Here is a 25,283-nt window from a genome sequence, read left to right as displayed (position 1 = left end):
TTTCAGCTCGTGCAGGTCTCTTGCCTCAGGCATGCTTTGAATGGCCTTGATCTTTGATTGGTCCACTTCAATGCCATGGTGCATGACAATGAAGTTGAGGAACTTTCTAGAGGTGACGCCAAATGCACACTTTAACGGGTTCATCTTGAGGTTGTATTTTCGCAGCCTTCCGAACATTATTCATAAATCCTTCAAGTGATCTGATCTTTTCTTTGTCTTGACCACCACATCATCTACGTAACATTCTACGTTTTTGTGTAGCCATGTCATTGAAGATTTTTTGCATTGCACGTTGATATGTAGCTTTAGCGTTCTTCAGACCAAAGGGCATCAACTTGTAGCAATAGATACCTTTTGGAGTGCAGAAGGCTGTTAGTTCCTCGTCTTCGAGAGCTATGTGAATTTGATTGTATCCAAAAGAACCGTTCATGAATGACAGTGCCTCGTGGCAAGTGGTTGCGTCCACCATCATTTCGATGATTGGCAAGGGGAAGTTGTCCTTCGGGCAATCATCGTTGAGGTCCTGGAAGTCTACGCAAACACGTATTTATCCATATTTCTTAAGGACAATGACGATGTTGGAGATACACTTGCACCTCTTGAATGAAGCCTGCTTCGATTAGCTTGTCAATCTCGGCCTTAATTTGTGGGATGAGCTTGGATTGATAAGGTCTTTGAGTTTGCTTTATCGGTCACATTCCAGGCTTGACTGCAAGATGATGCACATCGATGATAGGGACAAGGGCGGGAATTTCTTTGTAGTTCCAAGCAAAGATGTCTTTGTACTCTAATAGTATTTGGTAATACTCATTTATCTTGTCCGCACTTAGTAGTGCACTTACAATGATAGGCTTTGGTTCTTCGCTTATGCCTAAGTTGAGTTCCTTGAGATCATTAATCATGGCTTGCCCTTTATCTTCGAGCTGTGGTGGCGCAGCAGTGACATCTTCCTCGGGGATTTCGTCTTCTTTGCCTTCTTGGATCATGATATGGAAGACACCTTGGACCTCTTTTTCAGTGTTGTCTTCTCGAGCTTGTTGGCATAAAGATTGTCCAGTGTGGATGATGGTGTGCTTTCTTACTTTCAGTGGTCTATTTGTGTCAACCTCCAAGATTGTTTGGTGTTTCGTCCTTGAAAAAATCGAGCTTTGAACGTCGCCTTTTTCTGCTAACACTTCAAGTTTTTCTTCCTTTAGCGTTGTCTCCCTTTTTCTAGAAGGTTTTTTATTGTCTTCAAGTATTTCCAAAGCTAACCATCGCGGAGAAGAGCTAGCCGTGTTACTTTGTTTCTTAGGTTTTGACAACCTTTCAAAAACAGAGCTTTGGGATGTTGGCATATTAAGCTTCTTGAAGACGGAGGTTCGGTCTTGACCACTAATACGATCAAGTGCCAAAATTCTGGGTCTTGAAGGATTCATCTTATCGAAAACTGACGTCCGAGGGGTGGGTTTAGGCTTCTCTTGATCTTGTTCAGTGGTCACCCTGATGTGTTGAGCGTTAGCGTTTTTCGCTTTGCTTGAAATCTTCACGAGTGCATTTGGTGTGAAGCCAAGGTCAGCTTTGTTGTTGTCAACTCCATAACTATGCTTCTTCAGCTTCTTTTAAGTCTCGGTGAGGTTACGGTCTTTATTGTTGATGATGTTTGCAACCTTTTTTCCAGGATTTGAAGAGGAAGCGAAGTCGTACCTAGCATTCGATATGAGTTTGTAGGCGTTTGGATCAAAACCTTCTTTGGTCCTTTTGGTTGAAAGAAAGCTTAGTTCCACCCCCTTTGGTAGGAGCGTTTATGGAGCTTTGTGGTGGTCATGCAACCTTAGCGTCGCCTAGCTATGTCAGAGGCAAAACTACATTCGTCTTGAGCAACTTTACATCATTTTTATGACACTGTGTGTCGGCTTTGCTTGCTCCAATTTCGAATAGGGATTGACCATTTGTTCCTCTCAACAACAAGATGTATCGGAAAATGGGTGTGTTCGGTCCTTTTGAAGACGTACTACTCCCTTTGGTTGTTACAAGTTTAGCAGGCTCATCATCATTTTTGCTTGAAGATGGCACGACTTCTCCTTCATGCTTCTTGGGCACGGCTTGCCACTCTTGCTTTTTAGGTGTTGCTTTGCCCGTAGATTTGATTTCTTTTGGAAATGCTTCAAGCACCATGTCTTTCTCCATATAGAACTTAGCATCTACGAAGTGTGATTCGACTTTGGTGAATGGTATCACCTTGGATCACTTTCACTCCTTCCTGGTAGAATGGGTGGATGGCATTACTCCATTCTCGTGGATCCAAGGCCTTCCTAAGAGCAAGCTGTAGGAAGTTCTTGCATCAATCACGTAGAATATTGTGCTTGATTTGAGTTTACCAATAGTCATCTTCATTCAGATCATGCCCATCGTTCTTTGTCCTCCTTAGTTAAAACCCTAGATTAGCAGACGGCTTAGGGATAGTTCATCCACCTTGATGCCGATTATGGTCATTGTTGATTTTGGCATGATGTTTATGGTTGATCCACCATCCACAAGTATTCGATTGACTATGCTCCCTTATGTACCCCGAGACAAAAAGATGACTGCATCATGGGCAGCACAACATGTGGCATATTCATATGGCTAAAGCTTCAAGCCTTCATCCTTGCTTTCTTGTACCTCATGGTCGTCGGGACTCGCCAAGACCGTTATTAGTGCTTTTCGCATCTCTTTGGGCAATCGTAATGCTTCCTCGATGCTAATGTGTGTCGGCAGGCCTTCTTTGGGCGTGAAGGTATTTTCTTCCTCGATAGCGATATCTTTACTTTTTTAGGGTTCTTCCATCTCTATTTTGACCATGTGACATGCAGCGGTAATGCACTATTGGAAGAAGTCCTTCGGGAAGTAGTCATGCAAGGAGACATGAATGCATGGCTCTTGCTCCATAGGTTCCCCAGCGTACATTGGCTTAGCAGCTTTTTAAGTTTCTTTTAGGTTTCCTACTGTTTCAGTTGCGATGCTTTCTCCATTACTCCCCATTTGGCCTTATAGCTTGTGGTCCTGGTTTCCTCGTCTTTTTGTAGGTCACCAATGTCCACCCTTTTTCATTGTCGATAGGTGCATCTTGGTTGCTTGCCCCTAGGGATGGTTATCCAGAAGGTGTCGTGTTACTTGAACATTGGCGGGAATGGTCATGCATCATTCAAAGAAGCACAGGATTGAAGGATCCAAATGCAATCGTAGTAGTGTGTGTTATGGCCGTGTATTCTAGGTCGAGTTCGATTTTCCCTTGTTGTGCCAGCCTCATGATGAGTTCCTTAAGGATGAAGCACTTGCCAACAGGATAACTTACGATAAGACGGTACCTACAGTACCTAGGATCGTTAATGTGATTCATCTCTTCTAGACGTTTGCATTCAGGCAGCTCGATCACCTTTTTCTTTAATAGGTCGTCTAGCATTGCGTCCATGTCAGAGTCCGGAAAAGAGTATGTCTTCTGCTCCAGTTCCCTCAAGATGTTTTTGTACCTATCTTGGGTGTAAGAAGGCTTAACTCTCTTTATCTCCTTTGCTTTGTTCTTGGAGGAGATTTTGACAAGTGCGGATGAGGTCTTGGTAGGGGTAGTGTTATTGGTAAAAACTTCATTAGCAGTTTCTTCCCATGATTTTCCACTTTGGGAGCAAACACCTTGTCCTTCTTGAAGTCAGTGATTGGATCTTTTTTTCCATGATGGGCGATGCTCAACTCTATGTCGTGGGCGTGGGTGGCTAATTCCTCGAAGGTCCGTGGTTTGATGCCTTAAAGGATATAGTGTAATCCCCATTGTATGCCTTGGATGCACATCTCGATCGAGGAGATCTCTAAAAGTCCGTCTTTGCAATCGAGGCTTAGAGTGCACCACTAGTTGATGTAGTTAACGACTGGCTCGTACTTGTCAGCTCTAGCATGCTTACAGTGCGGTGAGTGCTATATAAACGGTTCAAGAAATCACGCTCTAATTGCTCCTAGTTGTTGATGGATTCAGGCTCTAGGTCTGTGTACCAGTCGAATGCATTCCCCTTCAGAGAGCGGACAAACTGCTTCGCGAGGCAGTTTTCTTCCGTCCTTACGTGGTTGCATGTTGTGACGAAATGGGCAACATACTGCTTTGGGTTTTCCTTTCCATCAAATTGTATGAACTTTGGTGGTTGATAACCCCTCAACATCTTGAAGGCGTCAATCTTCTTGGAGTAGGGCTTCGAGTACAACACGGAGGTATGCGAGCTCCCTTCGTACTGCGCCTTGATGGTGTTGGCGATTATCTGCTGCAGCTACTTGATAGAGAGAGATCCCATAAGCGCCGCTGCTTGGTCTAGCTCCAACTTCTCTTCGACTTTTTTCACCAGCAGCTTCTCTTCTTCGTCGGCTTCTCTTTTTAGTAGATCAACCTTTGGGTCGACTTTCTCGTGCTGCACCTCTAGTTGGTTAACGAGTGTGGCGATTTGCAAGTCTTTCTCCTCCACAGTCCGTGTGAGTTTTGGGATCGCTTCATTCATTTGAGCCAGCTACTCCTCGATTGAAGTCGCTCTGATGGTCATGACTTGCATAGCTGTGCTACAATATCGGAAAGTAGGGACTCGGAGTACTTCCTCGGGCTTTCTTCCTTTAGTGCCCTTAGCGAGGCTAGGGTAATCACAGGCTCGTGCCTCGGGTGCTCTTGTTCCTCCGACAGAGTTAATGCAAGGGTAAAAATGTTGTAGAAAGAGCTCTTGCCTTGCTGAGAGTTGTGATGGCCGAAATGCCACAACTTACATCGATGACGCTCTTATTCTTCGCGTTGGTTGTGGGAACAGCTTGAACCTTCATTGATGCCATTTGTGCCTTTTTTTTTGCATATTTGAAGAAAGAGATGAGAGGTAAAGATGGTCCTATTGGGCATGCCAAATTTGTAAACACGAATACTTTTGCAACGAAAGACACAAGAACACGTGTACAAAATAATATTTTGTATTAATTTTGGGGCTACAATCTATTTTACAATTTGATCCTTTGATTTTATCATCGTAAGGTGTAGATTTATGGATGGTTTGTTGATCCAAAGGGTCGTCGGGGCTTGATCTTAGGATAAAAGAGGATGAAAGGATCTTCCAGGGCCTTCAGGGCTTGATCTTGATGAACAATTGTGTGGATTCCTTCAAGGGGCCATTGGGCTTGATCTTGATGAAAGAGCATGAATGGATCTTCAAGGGCCTTCGGGGCTTCATCTTGATGAACAGTTGTGTGGATTTCTTCAAGGTTTGTTAGGCTTGATCTTGATGAACGAGGATGAACGGATCTTCAAGGGCCTTTGAGGCTTGATCTTGATTAACGATGTACAGATCTTCAAGGGCCTTTAGGCTTGATCTTGATGAACGATGTACGGATCTTCAAGGGCCTTTGGGCTTAACCTTGATGAACGAGGATGAACAGATCTTCAAGGGCCTTCGGGGCTTGATCTTGATGAACGATGTACGAATCTTCAAAGGCCTTTGGGCTTGATCTTGATGAACGAGGATGTTCTTCAAGTGCCTTTGAGGCTTGATCTTGATGAACAGTTGTGTGAATTTCTTCAAGGATTTGATGAAGAACGAAGAGAGCTTTCTTGATCCTTCGGGGATTCTTGAGAACTCCCCAAATCCTTGAAGCTATGGAATTTTGGTAAAAGTCAGAATTTATAAATTAACAGGCACCAATTCTCTTGTTTGGATTCATAAGCATAGAAATTTAGAATTTCCGCATGGAAAAAAAACTTGGAATTTGGGACCTCTAAATCCCAAGTTCAAATTCCATGTAAATAGGTGTCATTTCTCAATTTCTATGATTGAGAGTTTAAAAATAACAAATTCTGTATTCAATTCCATTGTTCTTTTAGGTTAACCAAACAAGAAAATTTACAAATTCTAGAAAATAAAATCTCGTCATTTCAATTTCCGTCATTTTTAAATTCCTTAGTAATCTTAAATTTCTTCACCCAAACATAGTGTTAGAGTTTCATAGCTTCAAGGATTTGGGGAATTCTCTTCCAATTTGGAAGTAGAGAAATGTATATGTGAATTGGTCTTTTGAAATGGATGAAATGGCCTTGTATTTATAGAAATTTTCAAGGCCTAATTTTGAATATAATATTCAGATGAAATAATTCATTTATGCCAGGTGTTGACACGTGTCCTATTTGATGATTGTTTTGATTTTTTTTTTATTTTTCGTTGAGTCACACGTTACGTGTAAAATTTACATGACACATGAACGTTGAAATTTTAATACATTGGTCATCATTTATTTCACCGAAATTTCGATGTGTATAATAAAGTCTTCATCTTTGTCACCCCCGCAACTCTCTCATGTACTTCATACAGTACCTCATTCCCATCCCTAAACTGCTCCCTTAAGAAACAAGTCAAACCCTTCAATTCCTTCACTTGAAACTTTTCAAACATAAATCGTGTGTACCATTTGGCCATTTGAGCTTCCACTAGGGTGCAAAGCTGCAATAGAGGGGTACGATTTTCATCATTATGGTCACCAACCACCTCTATTTGACGTTGTTGTCTAAGGACTTGATTAAATCTAATGATGAATTCAATCAAATAGTGCTTTTTATGCACATATTGCTTAAAAAAGGAATGACAACTCTCAGCACTTTGACTATTTGACATTCTGGCTAAAAAAGCGTGCCTGCAAAATGCCGGAACCCAATTTGCATGCAACTCATAAATGTCCTTAAGCCTCGTTTTATCAACCAACTCATGTTCTTCTGCCAACACCTTCCACCTTACCTCACATTCTTCTTTGCTTTCAATATCCCATATGTAATCATGCAAATCCTTGAAAACCCAACCATTGAACTTGTTAATCATGTGTCATATGCAGTACTAATGAAAGGTGGTTGGTACTTTGCTGCCAATAACCTTTGCTATGGCTTCATCTTGATTCATAATTATGACTTTTGGTGGCTCACCCGTCATTGTTTTAAGCATTTCTTCAAATAACCACTCAAAGCTCTCGATTTTTTCATTTTTTATGAATGCACAACCCAATACAATGGTTTGACCGTGGTTATTAAATTCTAACAAATGAGGAAACATTATCCCGTATACATTGGTATTGAAAGTAGTGTCAAGCACAATCACATCACCAAAATGGTCGTAAGCATGTCGTGACTTAGCATCTGCCCAAAAGAAATTCCCTAGTGTTCCACCTTTGTCAATCTCCATCTTGAAATGAAATGAATCTTTTTCTCTTGCTCATCTTAAAATGCTCTTTCAACATTTCCGCATCATGCCCGATTTGATGAGCTTGCAATTGATGTTCGGCGTTATACATCCCCTTGGAGGTGCAACTAATATTTTTAATTCCTCCACTTTGCACCTCTAGTAAACCCACATGTTTACTTATTAAAATATTGGCCTACACACATTGTTCAATCATCATCTTCTTTGACTCTGAAACTCAACAATGTCATCTAAATAAGTATGATGCAATTGACATAGGGTAGTTATGTCCTTCATTGAAAACTATTACAACAAATGTTTCACAACCAATTCCTTTATTCAGCGCAAGTTTTGCCTTACACTTAGTTCTAGCATCTCCCATCTTACCTTTCTTTTTAGGTCTAGGATTAGCATCCACCATCTTCTTCTTATTTGCAATAAACAAATTATTTCCTTAACCAACATTCACCATCACTGGACTACTATGCTCCCGAATCCCAAACCCCACTGTAAGTGCATAATTGTTGTAAAAAGCATACTCTTTATCCAACGGCTCAAACTCCATTTTTAAGTTCTGTTTCAACTTATCATTAATCGTTAGAAAAACTATTCAACCTTCCCTGCACCAGATTAAGCCCCTGTATCTACATCCTCTATTTGCACCATATTTTCGTTTGTTTCTATTCATTCCCCCATCAAATTACACTTCTATGTCTACCTGTTACAAATCTACAAAACTACAACAGAATTTATCACAAGTTTTGCACCTATATATCTAAAGTCCAATTTCACAATTTTAACCAAGTAAAATCCTAGAATTACACATACCGAAATGGAATGGAAATGCATCAGAACAAAGGTTCTGGATTTTTTCGGAGACTCACCTTCACAAACTTAGTTTATTCATAGATTTTGGATGAACGTCCCACTGGGCATGCCAAAATGTTGACCCTAAAACCTACCAAGCCTACATGACATGTAGGCTGAATAGCTAATGAGTTAACTATGTCCTTCGATTGAACGCGGGGCGTGCCAACTTGACAACCGAGCTTGATCGGTAAGTGAATGAATGTGGTGATAGTGGTGTTGAACGTGCTGCTGATTTTTGTCTTATGATCGCGGCCAAGGAAGGAATTCGTCTCAACCTCTAGGTTCCAGAGCTTGAAGATAAGGCTGCTAGTTTCTTTGAAGTTTAAGAATCATCGGCACCGGGCTCGGCCATTGTGATTATATTTGTGCAAATATAAGTGCACTGAATCGCTATCAAATTGTATGGACATAAATACTGAAAAGAGATAAGCGTCTTGATTGTAAATGTGGTTCGGTCATCAGAATGCCGAACTCTGAAATGTACTTATGAATATCCACTCATAAAATAAACTCGGCTTTTGATGTGTTGAGCGATGTAACCTGATAACACCTCACTTCGTCGAGAAGGCTAATGAAGTGACATTTCCCATAAGGACTCAAAAACTCCCTACTGGCCGAGACTTGGATAAATAATCAGTCAATCTCGAAGCAGTGCTATTAAGACTAACTGAAGATGCTCCTCAGTCGCCAGATTCTACGGCTCCAGTATTGTTAAGACTAACTAAAGGTGTTGTCGATTGTTAACCATAGTATTGTTAAGACTAACTAAAGGTGTGCTTGATGAAGTTAGAAAGGTGAATGTTTTCTCAAGAATGAGAGGGTTTACGCAGGGCATATTTGTTTGTATGTTAGAAGGAGCTTTGAATGATTCATTCCCTTCTCTATTTATAGTAATAATTCCCCACATAGCTGAAGTAGAATCCTACTCGGATTATAATTCTTCAATTTCTCCTTCATCCATTCTGAATGGGCTTTGGCCAATCCTAGTGTATTTAGGACTTTGAATCCAGCCTTATTATCATCAAGTTTTAATCCTTGATCCTCAGCATATGCTCCTTGAGTCAAGGCATCACTGATATCTGAAGACTCCTTATAGTATCAAGACTTGGCCAAAATCCTATCCAAGTTTGATGAGAATAACTCCTGGTAAGACAGAACAACTCCTGGTAGGACACGTCCTATCCTCATTGGGCTAGGCTTTCCTTGGGAATATCCCAAGGCACCATTGGCTTTTCCTGTGGGCCGAGCCTATAACTTCTCTCGTCCCAAAATTGTTAATTGGGTCCAAACACCTATACAACTAAAATAGTCAGTACAGTCCAAGGTGTCAAACGAGGCCACATAGTCTTCTTATTGACTAATAACGAGAGAAGAATGTTGAATTTGAAGTTTAACAAAACTATGAAGTTACTGATCCTTAAATCATAATTATATTAGTTATTAAACTACTTTAATAAATTTGAAAATGTTGCCTTGATCCCAATACTCAGATGTTAGATGGTCAGATAGAAAGAAAGATAAATGTCCACTTCTCATAGAAATCCATAACTAAATGAATTGGCAGTGAAGTTTGATGACATGTTGGAAATGTGAAATCCATAACTAAATGAATTGGCAATGAAGTTTGATGACATGTTGGAAATGTGTAGTAAATTATATACACTTTTTTGTTGTTGTAATTGGACTGAGGAAGTTGAAAGAAATGTAAAAGAAAAGGTAATTAGGTTTAGGCCTAAACCACCGGACCATACAGTTGTTTTCTTACCTATTTTTGTCAAATTTGAACCAATTTTGATTGTGAGTTGGAGTAAAGCCGATAAAACTGAATTGTGCCTATCCCTATACACATTTGTACCTCTTTTCTATGTTTGCCCGAATCCTCAGTTTTAGGGGTAAGTGTATGGGAAATTGATTGTATTGATACTTCTACAACTCCTATTGTGTTTTTTAGCATTTAATGAATATAATATTTTCAACTTGTAAAAATGTCGAACTTGTACTTCAATTTGCTTACATCCTCATCTCCTTTCTACCTCCACCCTCACACTATGTTTAACGGATCGATCTATTTTCCTTGAAATCCCACTTTACTCTTGCTCTTTATCCCACAACAGCAACACCCCCCCTTCCCCAAAACCCAAATTTTAAATAGAATCATAAGCAATTTCATGTCTCGTTTAGATCAACAATTTTAATGTTTGTAAAGGTGTGACATTTCTATTCAAATAACTAAAAGCATGTTTGATAATGTTTTGAAAAATATAGTTAAACATATTGTTTGAATTTTGCAGTTTTAAGTGAAATTTTGTAAAACTATATGTGCTTTCTTAGGAAGTGCATTTTCATAAAGCACTTGAATTTCAAAAATAAATGATGATGTGCTTAGTAAATGAAAGAACTTATAAGCAAAACTGACTTGCATATATACAAACTTCCCAAACAAGCCTTTATTGACAATGCAAACATTAATTTTGTTCATGATCAACCACAACTTTCAATCATGTTTTCTCATTTTTCTGTTTTATTTCTTTAGCAATATATCCTCGATGAGTTAACACATATTAAGTATAAAGTTACATTAGAAAAAGAGAGAACCAATCAAGTTGCATGGAAGGTATTGAAATTGTAAATCTCACTGTATTTGGTAAGATTCTCAAGTTACAAGTGAACGTGTAGAAGGTGTTTTGTAACTAGAGAAGAAAATACAAAATGAGGCAAACATGTGAAATGATAAACTACTACTCAATAGCCTGGGAACATTGGTGGTGGTGGCGATGAGTATAGTGCTCCAATGTTTGGTGGTAGCACAAAGTCTGGTTGGGTTGGTGGTGGAGACTCCACAGGAGGAGGCAAAGGAGGAGATGGAGTTGGAGCTGGGGGAGGAGGTGATTCGATTGGCGGTGGTGGGGATTCAACTGGTGGTGGTGGGGATTCAACTGGCGGTGGTGGGGATTGGACCGGCGGTGGTGGGGATTGGATCGGCGGCGGGGGAGATTCGATTGGTGGTGGTGGGGATTCAACTGGCGGTGGTGGGGATTGGACCGGCGGTGGTGGGGATTGGATCGGCGGCGGGGGAGATTCGACTGGTGGTGGTGGGGATTCAACCGGCGGCGGTGGGGATTCAACTGGCGGCGGTGGGGATTCAACCGGTGGTGGCGGGGATTCGACTGGCGGTGGTGGGGATTCGATTGGCGGTGGTGGGGATTCAACTGGTGGTGGGGGGGATTCCACTGGTGGTGGGGGTGATTCAACAGGCGGTGGTGGAGATTGAATTGGTGGTGGTGATGGAGACTGGACAGGCGGTGGTGGAGACTGAATTGGAGGTGGAGGGGATTGGACAGGTGGCGGTGGTGACTGCACAGGCTCTGGAGATGGTTCTGGTGTTGGAGATAGTGATGGAGGAGATTGTACAGGCTCTGGCGTTACTGGTGGTTGAACTGGATACAATGGAGGACCTTTAGGGCTACGGCCAATCGGGCTTGGTGCAGGTGCGAGTATTGGTGGCTCAACCTCTGGTGCTTTAGGAGGCTCCACCTCCGGTGTTGGAGGTAGCTCAGCTTTAGGAGTTGGTGGTTGCTCGACCTTTGGTGTTGGAGGTGGCCCAACCTTTGGTGCAGGAGGTGGCTCAACCTCAGGTGCTTGGGGTGGCACAATCTCAGGTGTTTGGGGTGGCTCAGCCTCTAGTGTTTGGGGTGGCTCAACCTTTGGCATTGGCGGTGGCTCAACTTTTGGTGTTTGAGGAGGTTCCGACTTAGCTGCTGGAGGTGGCTCCGCTGTAGGTGCGGGAGGTGGCTCAACTTTAGGTGCAGGAGGTAGCTCAGCTTTAGGTGTAAGAGGTGGCTCGGCTTTTGGCTCAGGTGGTGGCTCAGCCTTTGGCGTAGGAGGTGGCTCAGCCTTTGGCGTCATAGGTGGTTCAACCTTTGGTGTAGGTGGTGGCTCAGCCTTAGGGGTGGGTGGTGGCTCAACCTTAGGGGTGGGAGGCGGCTCTGCCTTTGGAGTGGGTGGTGGCTCAACCTTTGGCATGGATGGTGGCTCTGCCTTTGGAGTTGGTGGTAGCTCAACATTAGGAGTGGGTGGTGGCTCGGCCTTTGGTGTGGAAGGTGGCGGCTTAGTCTTTGGTGTTGATGGTGGGGGCTCGGCCTTCGGTGTGGGTGGCGGCTCTGCCTTTGGTGTCGGTGGTGGACTAACCTTTGGCGTTGGAGGCTTTGATGTCTTAGGTTTCTCTGGTGTAGAAGAACCACCACAATTCTTGCTGCAATCCACAGGCTTAGTTACCACAGGGAAACATGTCTTTGTGTTCTTTTGCTTGGGCCTTCCTGGCATACAATTGCCTGAGTCATCCAACACTATTTTCGATTTAGGATTTGGCATACAGTTTTGAGCCTCGCCACTAAAATAGTTGTAAGCAAATGTGAAATTTGCCAACTTAGGCAACGTGCAAATCTTATCAGTCACAAACCCTGTCAACCTGTTGTACCCAATATCCAATTCCTCAATGCTCTGCAGCCCGACAAAGCTTTTTGGCAAAGAACCTATAAATCCATTGTAGCACACATCAAAAACCTGCAAGTTTCCTAGGTTTCCAATCTCAGGAGGGAAGCACCCACCAAGCTGGTTGTTCATGAAGATTAGCTCATTCACGTTGTGCATGTTTCCAACGCTGTGCGGAATGCAACCACTGAAGTTGTTAAATGCAAATGACACAACAGAAACCTTGGAGTTTCCAATCGTCTCTGGAATCACCGACGTGAATCGGTTGTGGTTCAAGAAAATGGCATCAAACTCCTTGAAGAAAAGCTCTGGAGGAAGCTCGCCTTCGAAGCCATTGAACCTGAGGTCAAGGTACTTGCAATTAGGCCAGTGAAGGACGACTCCAGGAAAACGACCAACGAATCGGTTGTTGCTGATGTCGAACTCATACATGAGCGTCAGCCTCCTGAAGCTCTCTGGGATGATGCCACAGAACCTATTGGAGTTGATGTGGAAGAGTGCAAGGTCAGTAAGGAGCCCCATTTCGACAACGAGATGTCCTGCAATGTCTGCATGGTTAAGGTCTATGCCGGCCACCACATTCAAGCTCGAGTCATCGAGTGCTGGAGCGCAGAACACCCCTTTGTAGGCGCACACATTCTCCCCTTCCCAGTTGGCAGTGAATTTAAAAGGGTCGGAAAAAATAGCGCTCTTTTGTGCCTGGAGAGCGACATAAGCCCTCTTGAGCCTATCATTTTCAAACTTTAGTTTGACGTCGACTTGAACCTCGTAGTTGTCAGGGAGGTCACCATTCTCCGGGAGAGAAATGAGCTGGCGGTGGGCTATGTGAGCAGCTTCAGCATCGGTTAGGGCAAAGGAGAGAGCGGGAAACGAAGAGATGAGGAAGGAGAGGAGAAGAAAGCAGCACCCTGTGACCGTAGACGAGAGGAGAGGTGGAGCCATGGCTGAAGTGTGCTATCTTGGCTTGGCCCAAGGCTGTTTATAAAGATGAGGGGTAGAGTGGTGGAGGGAAGCTGTTATATGGTGTTGACATGTGATTGAATGGTGGAAAAAAGACGACGTCCTGGCGTTGTTTTAGCACCGAAAATTGCGGTGGTCTTCTCATTATTTACATGCACACCCACAAAATCTGGAGGTACGTTCAAAGTTTTAGACATAAAAATAGACGGTTGACAGGATCGTTGTTTTGGTGATAAACTGTCAATGTGGATTATTGAATTTAGTCTAATAAATAACTTGATGCATGGTTTAGGGTTTCCAGCATGCACAACGTTTTCTTGCTTTAAATAGCATGATATTTATGTTGACACTTTGGCATATTCTTTGGGCAGAAAATTAAAGAATAAAAAGAACTTAAAACTGGATGTAATTAAGGACTGAAAAGACCGTCAATAGGTTTTCCGATTTCTTATCGTATATGCCATTTTCCAGGTTATGTGAAGAAATAACATTGAATCAAAAGAGAAGATGATATGCTTCTGGTCAGAATCCAAAGTGAAGCGTGTAACTTGATAAAAATACGATATTATAAGAATTGGTATAAAGATGATAGGGCGCACAGGGGCGGCTTGGCCTCGGTAAAACCTTGACGGGGCAGCCAACGTTAGAATAATTCTTTTGATTTGTAGGGAGAAGGAATGAGGTCGTCATCAAGATCATTTAGAACTTAATTAATGAAGCTTGCTGCTGTTGGTTTCTACCGATCTAAACTGTCAAACTGTTTTTATTGTTTGGAGACTTGGAAGGTTAAGCATATTGCCATGTCTGCGTCCCTAATGAGATTATGTGCTACCTTAATTATGCTTTATGACTTTTGTCTGTCTCAAACATCATTACGCTAAAAAGACACTTGGTGATAGTCTAATGCTATATTTTTTTTTTTTTTAAGAACAAAAGCAATGACCCTGTTTTTCACTTTAAACCATATTCCTTTTGGTGTGTCCATTTGCTGACTTTCGTCTATTACGTACTTGGAGTGCGGTGATATACATGGAAGTTAGCAATTCAACTTGCTTCCCAAACAAAATCTTGTACGATGACCAAATTGAAAAAAATAAAACTACCGCGACAAAAATTAAAATCGAAACAAAACTCACTGACCAAAAGTACGTGCATGTTATTCTACAAAAAGTCTGAACTGATATAAAATGAATTCAAGGAGGGCTAGTGTTATAGTGGAACTCAAGCACCCTGACCCTCTCACCCAGATTCGAGGTTCCCACTTAGTGGCGAAGTCAAGAATTGTTGATAAGAGGGGCGGAATTTTAAAGGGTAAACGGTCCAAAAAACAATTTAGACAGCCAAATCTTTTTTTGTTTTTTTTTTGAACAAACGATATTATCTACATTAATTAGGGGGAGGGGGGATGGGTTTAGCCTCATAATGGGCTAGCAACAATGTCGTTCAAATTCGTTTTTAGCGAGAATCGAATCTAAGATCTCCCATTTACAAGTAAAGAAGAATGCCACTAAACTATAGTACAAAGTGGCTGTTATAGTCCGTACCTAAAATTAATGTATTTTATTGTGAAATGTCCATAATGCCCCTAGTGAGGGGGTCTTGAATAAATATGGAGCTCTGAGTTTAAATTCAATTTCTCATGTCTTCTTATTTTACTAAATTAGTTTTCGTACTCACGAGTGTGGGTGAAAGCAGAATCGAATTCCAAGTTACGGCGGTTGAGTTGTTATTTTTAAGTAGCGCAAAATGATAATTTTCCATGGGGGAAAATTTGGGAGTGGGCTCGACTAACTCTCGGTCTCACTCTCTCTCATTCTCCATTTTCTTGCTCGACTCCCTCTGCAACTCTCTCTTCCTCTTATTTCCATCGAGAACCAATCTCAACCAAATCGTGGTCTTAAGCCACGTTATCCTTTTTCTGTGTGTTGTGGGGATCGCTGAAGTGGTCTTGCATGCGAGTTTTGGTGACCGGAACACGTTGAACTCGAGTGTGGAGTTCACCTCTCTAGCTTCACCCCTGCCTTGATGTTTTTAAGTTTTCTTTGGCGTATTTGACATCATTTTCAAGATGAAAAATCATTTCTCTTTTATGACATGTGTACATAAATTTTTCATTTTATAGTTTTAGTAAGATATTTTGGTGGGGAATACTAGGGAGACTAAATTTGTAGATAAATTTTTTTAAATCAAATGGCACATAAATTGATGATCGGATTATGACTTAAGCGTTGATAAACGTGCTCATTCTTGTCGGTGACACATCATTTAGATTGCAAATTTTATCCACAAATTTAGTCTCCCTAGCATTACCCTATTTTGGTAAATGTCAAATTGTCTTGGCAGTTGAAAGAGTCATTGCTCCCAAGCAGCGTCCCTCATTTAATCACTGACCCAATGTCCATCATGTAAGAGTATTATTATTTTCATCTCAATGTCTTATCTCTTTACTCACTTTTTAATGAAAATTTTAATTACAAGTTTGTCTATTTGTAAAATGACAGACAAAGAGTTTAAATAATAATAATAATAATAGGTTTTGGCATGAGAAAGGTAACAGGAACCCTAGACTTAAATTGGGTTGTGAAAGAAATAGACAATTTGTAAGCCGATTTTAATAAAAAGACATAAAGAATGAGAATAAAAGAAATTTTAAAACGAAAAAATATGGATACCCTTTCTAAATGGGGTTTTGAGGTTGTGTGATTCAATACTTTCCTCTATTCACATGGCTTTGGTGCCTTATCTCTCCCTTCCAACCACAAGTCCAGGACAACTGCACGAACCCATCAAAATTTGAATCCACCAATTAATCTCAACCGTATTTTCCACTTCCACCCTCAAATTCCTCACAAACCCACATCAAAGATCGCATCTTTCTCTGCTATGGCGATAACTCACAACCTCAAACCTAGGGGTGGGCATAGTGCAGTTCGGTGTTGTTTCATTCCTAAATCGGAACCGGAACAGGAAAATATCAACGGTTCGGTTCGGTGCAGTTCTGTTTATATTTATTAGTAGAACCGTACGATTCAGTATACACCGGTTCCGATTCGGTTTTAGCCGGTTTACGGTTCCAAATACTGAATTATTTGAACACCAAATCATCATGCATTCAACTACTTCTTTTAAAACTGATTATATAAAATTGCATACCACACATCTTGTTTAATGCAAATGTCTTTGGTAGTGGCACCAAGTCAACAAAAAGAGACAACTAAAAGAAATATGCATTGGTCAGTCAGTCAACAAACAAAAAAATGAAGAAGCAAACTGCAGGTTTATTTTAGAGAGCAAGCAGAATCAAACAACTTATTTCAAAGAGCAAGCAGAATCAAGCAACTTATTTCAGAGAGGAAGCATGGGCTTCCCCAGTTTTAAAAGTTTGAAGTAGCAAACTACAAGTTTAACAATTAAACAGAATTTGCTGACAAATATACCCACTTTTTCTGTATAATCATATCATGTAAAAGTGAAAGATAAAGGACAAAACCCAGCTGAGCTCCAATGCTAAACCTATTCTCCAAAGCTACAAGCTGGATGCCCCAAAAACCTCTCACTCGAACAATTTAACTATCTCATCCCATATGATCTCCTTCATGTATCAGTTAATTATATATCTTATTCGTTGAATTCAAACTTATATATCTGTTTGGGCCCAAAATAATAGCAGCAAGATGTGCTCGGCCCAAGGTAATGACAAATGCTATGGGCCGAATAATAAAACCCGGGCCAGCTGGCAGGGTCGGCCAAATCCTATCCTAAGAAGTCCAGATGAGTAGAAAAGGTCGAGGAAGTCCTGGTGCGACCAGGATTCTCAACCAGCAAGAAATAAAGCCTCAAAAGGAGGAAAATTCAGAATCCCAGAAAGGGTAGGATTGTTCGAGCTAGAGGAAAAATGGGACAAGGACTCTCAATCCAAATCCAAATGGGTTTCAGGGAACGAGGTGCTATAAATACCAGAAATTACGCAATAGAAATGACCTTCACAACTCAGCATACAATTGCCCTGCGCAAAACCTCTCAAACACCTTGAGATTTTTTCCTTTTCTTTTCCCTACCGACACACCTTCAGTTTGGATAAACAACACTGTGGAAGCACCCGGCGAGCATCTTCAGTTTGGATAAACAGCACTGCTGCCGCAGAATCAGCCGACCGAGGAGCACCTTCAGTTTGGATAAACAGCACTGCGTCGAGGTCGACCGATTATCTATCTAAGTCTCGGCCGAGAAGGGTTTTCGAGCCCTTGTTGGTAGAGGTCATCTTACTAAGCCTTTCCGGCGTAGTGGGGTGTTACGAATTACATTGCTCGGCGCATTGGACGTCGAGTGGTTTTATGATTGGATACTCGCAAGTAAGCTTCAGGGTTCGGCATTCCGACGGCCGAACTACGTTTACCATCAAGACATATATCACATTCGAGTACCTGTGCCCATATAGTTTGGTCTCGATTCGGCGTGCTTATACTCTTACGAATATAATCACAGTGACCAAATCAGGGTCCGACGACTTGTGAACTCCGTAGAATTAGTAGCCTTGTCTTCAAGCTATAGAACCCAGAGGCCGAGAGCGTTCCTTCCTCGGTCGCAATCGCAAGATACAGAAGTCAACAGCGCACCCAACGCGACAACATCAAATTTTACTCCTCGGCCGAGCTCGGCCGACGAGTTGGCACGCCCCGCATTCAACCGAAGGACGTAGTTAGCTCATTAGTTACTCGGCCTGCGCGCCACGTAGGTTTTGTAATTTTTATAGTCAACAATATCTTACAAATCAATTTAATAAGGAATGTGCTAAAAAATTAAAGTTACATACATACCATCACTAGTAAACAATGTTCTAAAAGTCGGTCTAGGTGGCCGCTTAGGAGCTAGGCGTTTGGTTGCCGCTGCGATTAGCTTCTAATCGGGCATAAAATCAAAAATATATTAGGCAAACGCCTAGGCGGGATTAGGCGGGACTAGGTGGAGTTATGCCGGTCTGGGGGGTGTAGGGCAAAGGCTAGGCGGGCGTATGTAGAGCACGTCGGAATTTGGAAAAATTTGTTGCAGAGTCACCGTGCAACTCAGCTCGAGGAAGATGAAGATGATGTTTTGCTTTATTTTCTTTCTCCTTGGTTCCTGTGCTAGTTAATTAGTTTATCTATTTTTTCTCCTTGTTTCCTGTGTTGTTTAATTTGTTTATTTGTTTTTTTATCTTGGGAAGCATAAGGCTAATTTGTTTATTACGACTATAACATATTTATTTTGTTTTTAATATTATTTCAATTTTTGTCTAGTTGTAAACATGGATCATTATTCAATTTGCATGATTCAATTAAGATGGTCCCACCATCTTTTATCTAGGAAAAACATCTATTGCAGCCTGCACGTTTTCTTTTAATGGTCCCTATCATTTTTTCTTACTATTTTTTATACCCTTTTCTTTTTCCACTCTTAATCCCATTATTACTTTTCATTCTTTTTTTTATTTTTTTGTTGTAATGTTTTATTTCTTTTTTTTAAGACCATACTGTTGTTGGAAGTATGCCCACAAAGCCACTCATTTGATGTAATAGCTTTTTGGAATACTTATTGTGTTAAACTTTTATATGTTTAATAGAAGGGCAAAGCTTATTGTTAATCACTATTTATAGTATCTTGTGTTTAAGCAATAAGGGAATCCAAGGAATGTATTTGATCTAAGAGACAAGTGATTTAAGTTAGTTAAATTGACGAGACCTTTCTCTTATGTTCATTCCTAAAACGTTCCTAGCCATAGGATTGCCAATTGGGCATTGACAATCCGCTAAGGTTAGTATGTGTTATGTCGACTCAAAGCGTGAGTATGAACTAGTCTCAAGTCATTTGGTGTTGGACACTAAGGCAAACACATAGGTGCTCGAAAGAGTAATCGAGTACACTGAACTACGATCAAACAAGAGTTCGAACATACATGTCATGTAAGAACTCAATAGTTGCAATATGCAAAGTAGTCCTTTGACCTGAGGCATCATTGATGTCTAATGGTTAGGTCCTTGATCTTTGATTATGTCAACGGCATTCCATTGGAGTGTCCACGGCATTGTTGGGGTCAAGCTATCTAGTCATGTAGGCATATGAATGTACAACAAGGGATCTCTAACCTTCCATGATGGAAGGAGAATACTCTAAGATATGATTCGAGAGTCTTTGGCCAAAGCATATGAATATGACTAAGGAAGATGTTCCAAATCTTATTCGATTGAATCATATAAAGAAGTATCACATTGGATAGTAGACATGAAACAAACTATCACTCAAACAATGTGATTAAGAGTATTGTATTAGAGAAGGACCGTATTGCATTGTAGTTGTAACTGGATAGGTTCTCCAACCACTTCTACTTAGCTTGGGTAACCATGACATGCTGCTAGGCGTCACCCATGGTTTGTGGAAGCCCTAAAGATTAGCAAACACTAATTTAAGGGAGAATTGAAATGTGGTTTCAATTCACAATCGATAGTTAAGAGTAACATCGCCCACTGCCTCGCTAATTGGAACCTAATGGATCGTACACCGAGTAAAGATATAAGTGAAGAAATTATATGAAATGGATATGCAATTAAATGGTTTAATTGAAGAATGGTCAAGATTAATTAAATAGTTAATTAATTATATGAAACGTTCGTATTGGGCGTTTAAGTTAGTTTTGGGCTTCGGGGCACAAAAACGTTTTGGGCCACAAGGCCCATTATGTTTAAGTTGTATGACAACTAAAACAAAATGGGCAATTAAGCCCAATAACAACTAATGGCCGGCCATAACCTTAAGGGTAGTGAACTTGGCTTAATTGCAAGTTTGCCACTCCATTGTGAGGTGGTATAAATACATCTTTATAGCCATTTCACCTTAAGGGGTTTCTAATTGAATTTGGGTGAAACCTATTCTCTCATTACCTTAGGTGAGGAACATCTAGCAATCTTTCTTACCTAAGTCATCCATTTCATCTTCACACAAAATCTTTGGTGTGGAGACTTAGAGACACCAAACTTTTGGTGTTTTGGAGAACAAATCCTCAAATCCTCAAAGAAGAAAAGGAGCACTAAAAGGGAGGAAATCACAAGGAAGATTCAAGGAGCAAGGAGGTGACTTGAAGGCCCTCCACTTGGGTGAATCCCTTGTGTAATCAAGGATGAGCTTCAAGGGTAAAGAATCTCTAAATTCTTATTCTCTTTAATTTTGTTAAAGAGTCTTATGGTTCACCATATACTAGGCTTTGAAAGTCATGGGTTTTATGAATTGTTTTTGAATGCATGCCTACTTTAAAGAGTTATTAGTTTGCATATGTATTCAAATGTTCTTACATGTTCTTAGCTAGGACAAAATTTTTCCTTCAAGTGGTATCAAGAGCCTAGGCCTAGTTTATGGTGGATCCTTTTGGGTTTTGTGATTTTTCATATTTTGTGATTTAAGTGTTGTAAATGTTACAAGCTTTGTTCTTGCTTTGAATATAAATTTTACTTGAAAATTTAGCATCTCAAATGTTGTAGATGTATTTCATTAAAGCATGAATAATGGAACTAAAAGTTGGTGCCAAGTGTTTTGGGAATTTCGGCCAAATCCAAAGGGTGATTTTTTGGGTTCATGTTAGGCTTGTTAAAATGGTTTTAAAGTGCTTTTTGGAACCCCTAAGTACCCTAGGATATTAACCCTCTTTTGAGTTGTGAAAATTTGAGTTTTTGATGAAAGAAAACATCCATGGAGCTATTATGAGTTTTCATGTATGTTCTTCATATTTCTTGAAGTTCTTATCAAGAACAAAAAGTTTTGAAGTTTTGATTCAAAAGTTTTATGTTTTACATAAAGTTTTGATTATTAGTTGATGGGTGATGATTATGTCAAAGATATATATTTTTTTGAATATTAGTTAATGGATGATGTTTGTTGGTAAGAAATGATTAAATGGTTTTAATTATATCAAAGGTATATTTTCTTTTCAAACCATCCCCACTATCTTTAATCTCACCCACCAAAATCCACTTACAAAATTTTATTGTATCAAAAACTAAATATATCTATGAATGGCCGGCCACCCCTCTAGTGGGGGGCTTTTGTGCAATTAAATAAAGTTTTGATACTTTTGTGTATTTGTATTATGGCCCAAAAGTTTGTGTATTTGCAAAATGGCCCAAATAGAATGAGAACAAAAATTGTTTTGTCTCTTTAATGAGAATTGGATTTTCATTATATTTAGTTCCATTTAAATCAATTCTATGGATCCAAAAACCAATTGTTTAAAGTTGCTTTCTTAGTTAATTTAGTTAATTGAGAAAAGGGTGATTATGAACCAAAGGCCTCGATAATTGAGCTATGTGATTGGCCGATTTACATTATGAATGCTTGGGTTTTAAGTAATGTAGATATGAATGTAATTTGATTAGTTCAAGTTGTTGTAAAGGGCATAAGCCCATTATTTGTGTTGTAAAAGGGCATAAGCCCTTCTTATTATTTCATGTATTCCTCTTTGATTATATGTATGCAAATTGGAATAGTTGGGTCCAACGCCCAATAGGAAATAACGGTTTAATTGGATTAAACGCGTAACTAAAATCAACAACTATCTACCTTAAACCCAAGGTCCAACACAAGGCTCGTGTTGGATCAAATCAAACGGTTCATAATCATCCTAAAACCTAATATGACTATATAGTCCATATGAGGATGCAATGCGTTCGTTAGTAGTTCCATATAGTCTCGCTTATTTCAACGAAACAGTGGGAGTATTATATGCTACTAAATCATATTAACTTGGACCAATAGTTATGATAGGGCCATGTTCTTTTAATATGATTAAAATGTTTTGATGTAGCCCAAAACTACTCCCTCAAACGAATATTAAGTTGATAAACGAGAGATGTTTTGAACATTTCTTCGTAGGCCTTCCACCGTGGTGGGCTCCAATCGTTTGTGACTTGTACACCGGCTTCACCCTATCATGGGGGAGTACAAAGTGCATGCTTACACTCAGGAGGAGTCCATAAACATATGATGAGGTAAGTGTAGGCAACGAGGATAGCCAACATCGTATCATCGTGAGGTTATTCTTGAACCCCTACATGAACTAAGCATGGTGGGAATAACTTAACTAAGTGCAATAATGCCAACATCGTATCATCGTGAGGCAACATTCTCTAGAGGCCAAACAAGATGGGTAATTACAAACGTTGTAAATGAGTAATGCGTTATTCTCTCATCATTATTTTTGCTAACCAACATCGTATCATCGTGAGGTGGGCTTGGTAATGGTGAGTCTCCCATACCCCGCTAAGAGTTCAATATAACTCTCGAATTCCATTGAGGGATGTGGAGTTTGCCAAAAATAGTGGGTGATACTATTTGATTCAAGACCCAATCAAGTAGATTAATCAACAATCTAATACGATTTCTGTTATGTTATGTAGTTAACGACATGCCTAAAATACTACCCACCATTATACTTGACAAAATGGCCCAAGACTTTTTCCTTGCATATCTCTCGGATGATTTCACTAAGTTTATTGTAAACTATAAAGTGAATAGATTCGATCATACTTTTAACGAGATGATTGACATGTGCTGTAAATTTGAAAAAGGTTTCAAAAAGGACAGTGGGAGTGAGAATGCAAAAACAAGGAAAAGGTTTCTTAAGAAGAAGGCAAAGAAATCCAAAGGAACATGCTTTCATTGTGGAAGGGATGAACGTTGGAAGAAGAAATACAGGGTGCGCATTGCGAGCCTTATGACACGAACTTTTGAAGAGACTATTTCGGTCATAGAAAGTGCTTTTACAGTGAGCTCCAATTCCTGGATATTTGATTCAGGCGCTAGTCAACATATCTGTAATACGATGCAGGGACTAGTAGGGAGCAAGACACTGCGCAATGGGGAGATAGTTGTGCGAGTTGGGAACGGCGCCAAAATCTCTGCAAAAGCAATAGGCACCTACATGCTTAACCTACCCTCTGGGGAAGTCCTGGAACTTAAAAATTGTTTATATTTTCCTTCATGTATAAAGAATTTGATTTCTATCTCTAAGCTTTTACGAGATGGGCACTCAGTATTGTTTGACAAAATGAGTTGCACTTTATACTTGAACGGTCGTATTATCTCTCATGGAAATATGATAGAGGGACTTTTTCACCTAGAGACGAATAGTGGGATGCACTGTATTGAAAGCGGGAATACCTCAAAACCCAAAAGGGCTAGAGAAGAAGTTAACCAAGAAAGGATGTGGCATCTTAAACTTGGACATGTGAACCTTGAAAAGATTCGCAAGATGTCGAAAGACGGATATGTCCGCCCATTAGGTAATGACCAGATGGGTACTTGTGAATGCTGTTTGAAAGGGAAGATGACCAAATCTCCATTCACTGGGAAAGGAGAGCGTGCCACTGAAATTCTAGGGTTAATCCACACTGACGTATGTGGACCTATGTCTACTACGTCGAGAGGAAGCTTCTCCTACTATATCACATTCACCGACGATCACTCTCGGTTTGGCTATGTGTATCTTATGAAGTACAAGTCAGAATCCTTTGAAAGGTTCAAAGAATTCAAGAATGAAGTTGAGAAGCAAACTGGGAAACAGATAAAGATCCTAAGATCAGATCGAGGGGGTGAATATCTGAGTAATGAGTTCCTAGATTATCTCAAAGAGTGTGGAATAAAATCACAGTGGACTCCACCGGGAACTCCACAACTTAATGGAGTTTCTGAAAGGAGAAATCGAACCTTGATGAACATGGTTCGTTCTATGATGAGTTCCGCTGATCTACCAGTAACATTCTGGGGATACGCTCTATATACAGCAGCTTACTTGCTTAATAGAGTACCTTCCAAATCAGTTTCACAAACGCCCTATGAGATATGGCATGGAAGAAAGCCAAGTCTTAATCACATTAAGATTTGGGGTTGTGAAGCATATGTCAAGAAGCTTGAAGCTACTAAGCTTGAAGCGAGATCAGAAAGGTGCTATTTTGTGGGATATCCTAGAGAAACTATGGGATATGAGTTCTACCATCCTGACGACCAGAAAGTCTTTGTCGCCAGAACTGCTAAGTTTCTAGAGGACGAATTTGTTCTCAAAGAAACTATAAGTAAAACGATGGAAATTAATGAGATTAATGATGAACCACAAACAAGCACTCGACATGTTGACAACCCTGTTCCTGAACCCCTAGCTCCACGTAGATCTGAACGGGTCAATAAGCCACCTAGGAGGTATGGCTTAGACAATGACTTTGCGGAATTGCACCTTCTAGGTGACAATGACACAAAGGAGGACCCTAGAGACTACAATGAAGCAATGTCCGACATTGATTCAAAGAGATGGCATGAGGCCATGAAATCCGAGATGGATTCCATGTATCAAAATCAAGTCTGGACTCTTGTAGACCCTCCAGAAGGTATAGTACCTGTTGGAAATAAATGGGCATTCAAGAGGAAGATAGGCGTTGATGGGAACGTGGAGACTTATAAGGCTAGACTAGTAGCCAAGGGTTACAGGCAACGAGAAGGGATTGACTATGAAGAAACTTTCTCTCCTGTAGCCATGATTAAGTCCATTCGGATTTTACTTGCTATAGCTGCGTACCATGATTATGAAATCTGGCAAATGGACGTGAAGACAGCCTTTCTGAACGGCTACCTAGAGGAAGAGCTTTATATGGCTCAACCCGAAGGTTTCGTGTCCAAGTCTGAAAAGACTAAGGTATGCAAGCTTCAGAGGTCCATTTATGGACTTAAGCAAGCCTCCAGGAGCTGGAACATTCG

At 40.5% G+C, this 25,283-nt stretch overlaps 1 protein-coding gene across 1 annotated transcript; it reads right to left on the bottom strand.

Moving 5' to 3' along the window:
- Positions 1-10,549: 10,549 nt before the first annotated feature.
- LOC103942771 (pollen-specific leucine-rich repeat extensin-like protein 4) lies at positions 10,550-13,621 on the bottom strand. Its single transcript, XM_048573219.1, has one exon. It carries the CDS (start codon positions 13,494-13,496, stop codon positions 10,806-10,808), a length of 2,691 nt encoding a protein of 896 aa, XP_048429176.1. The 5' UTR covers positions 13,497-13,621; the 3' UTR covers positions 10,550-10,805.
- Positions 13,622-25,283: the final 11,662 nt, after the last annotated feature.

The sequence above is a fragment of a genome, unplaced genomic scaffold, assembly GCF_019419815.1.
Source record: "Pyrus x bretschneideri cultivar Hongxiangsu unplaced genomic scaffold, Pyrus_bretschneideri_v1 Contig64, whole genome shotgun sequence".
In the NCBI taxonomy this organism is placed as follows: Eukaryota; Viridiplantae; Streptophyta; class Magnoliopsida; order Rosales; family Rosaceae; genus Pyrus; species Pyrus x bretschneideri.
Note: the sequence above shows the minus strand (reverse complement) of the source record. Positions and strands in the feature narration are given on the sequence as shown.

What these genes read in the sequence shown, in the direction of transcription:
- LOC103942771 (XM_048573219.1), bottom strand. Translation starts at nt 13,496, where the DNA reads ATGGCTCCACCTCTCCTCTCGTCTACGGTCACAGGGTGCTGCTTTCTT.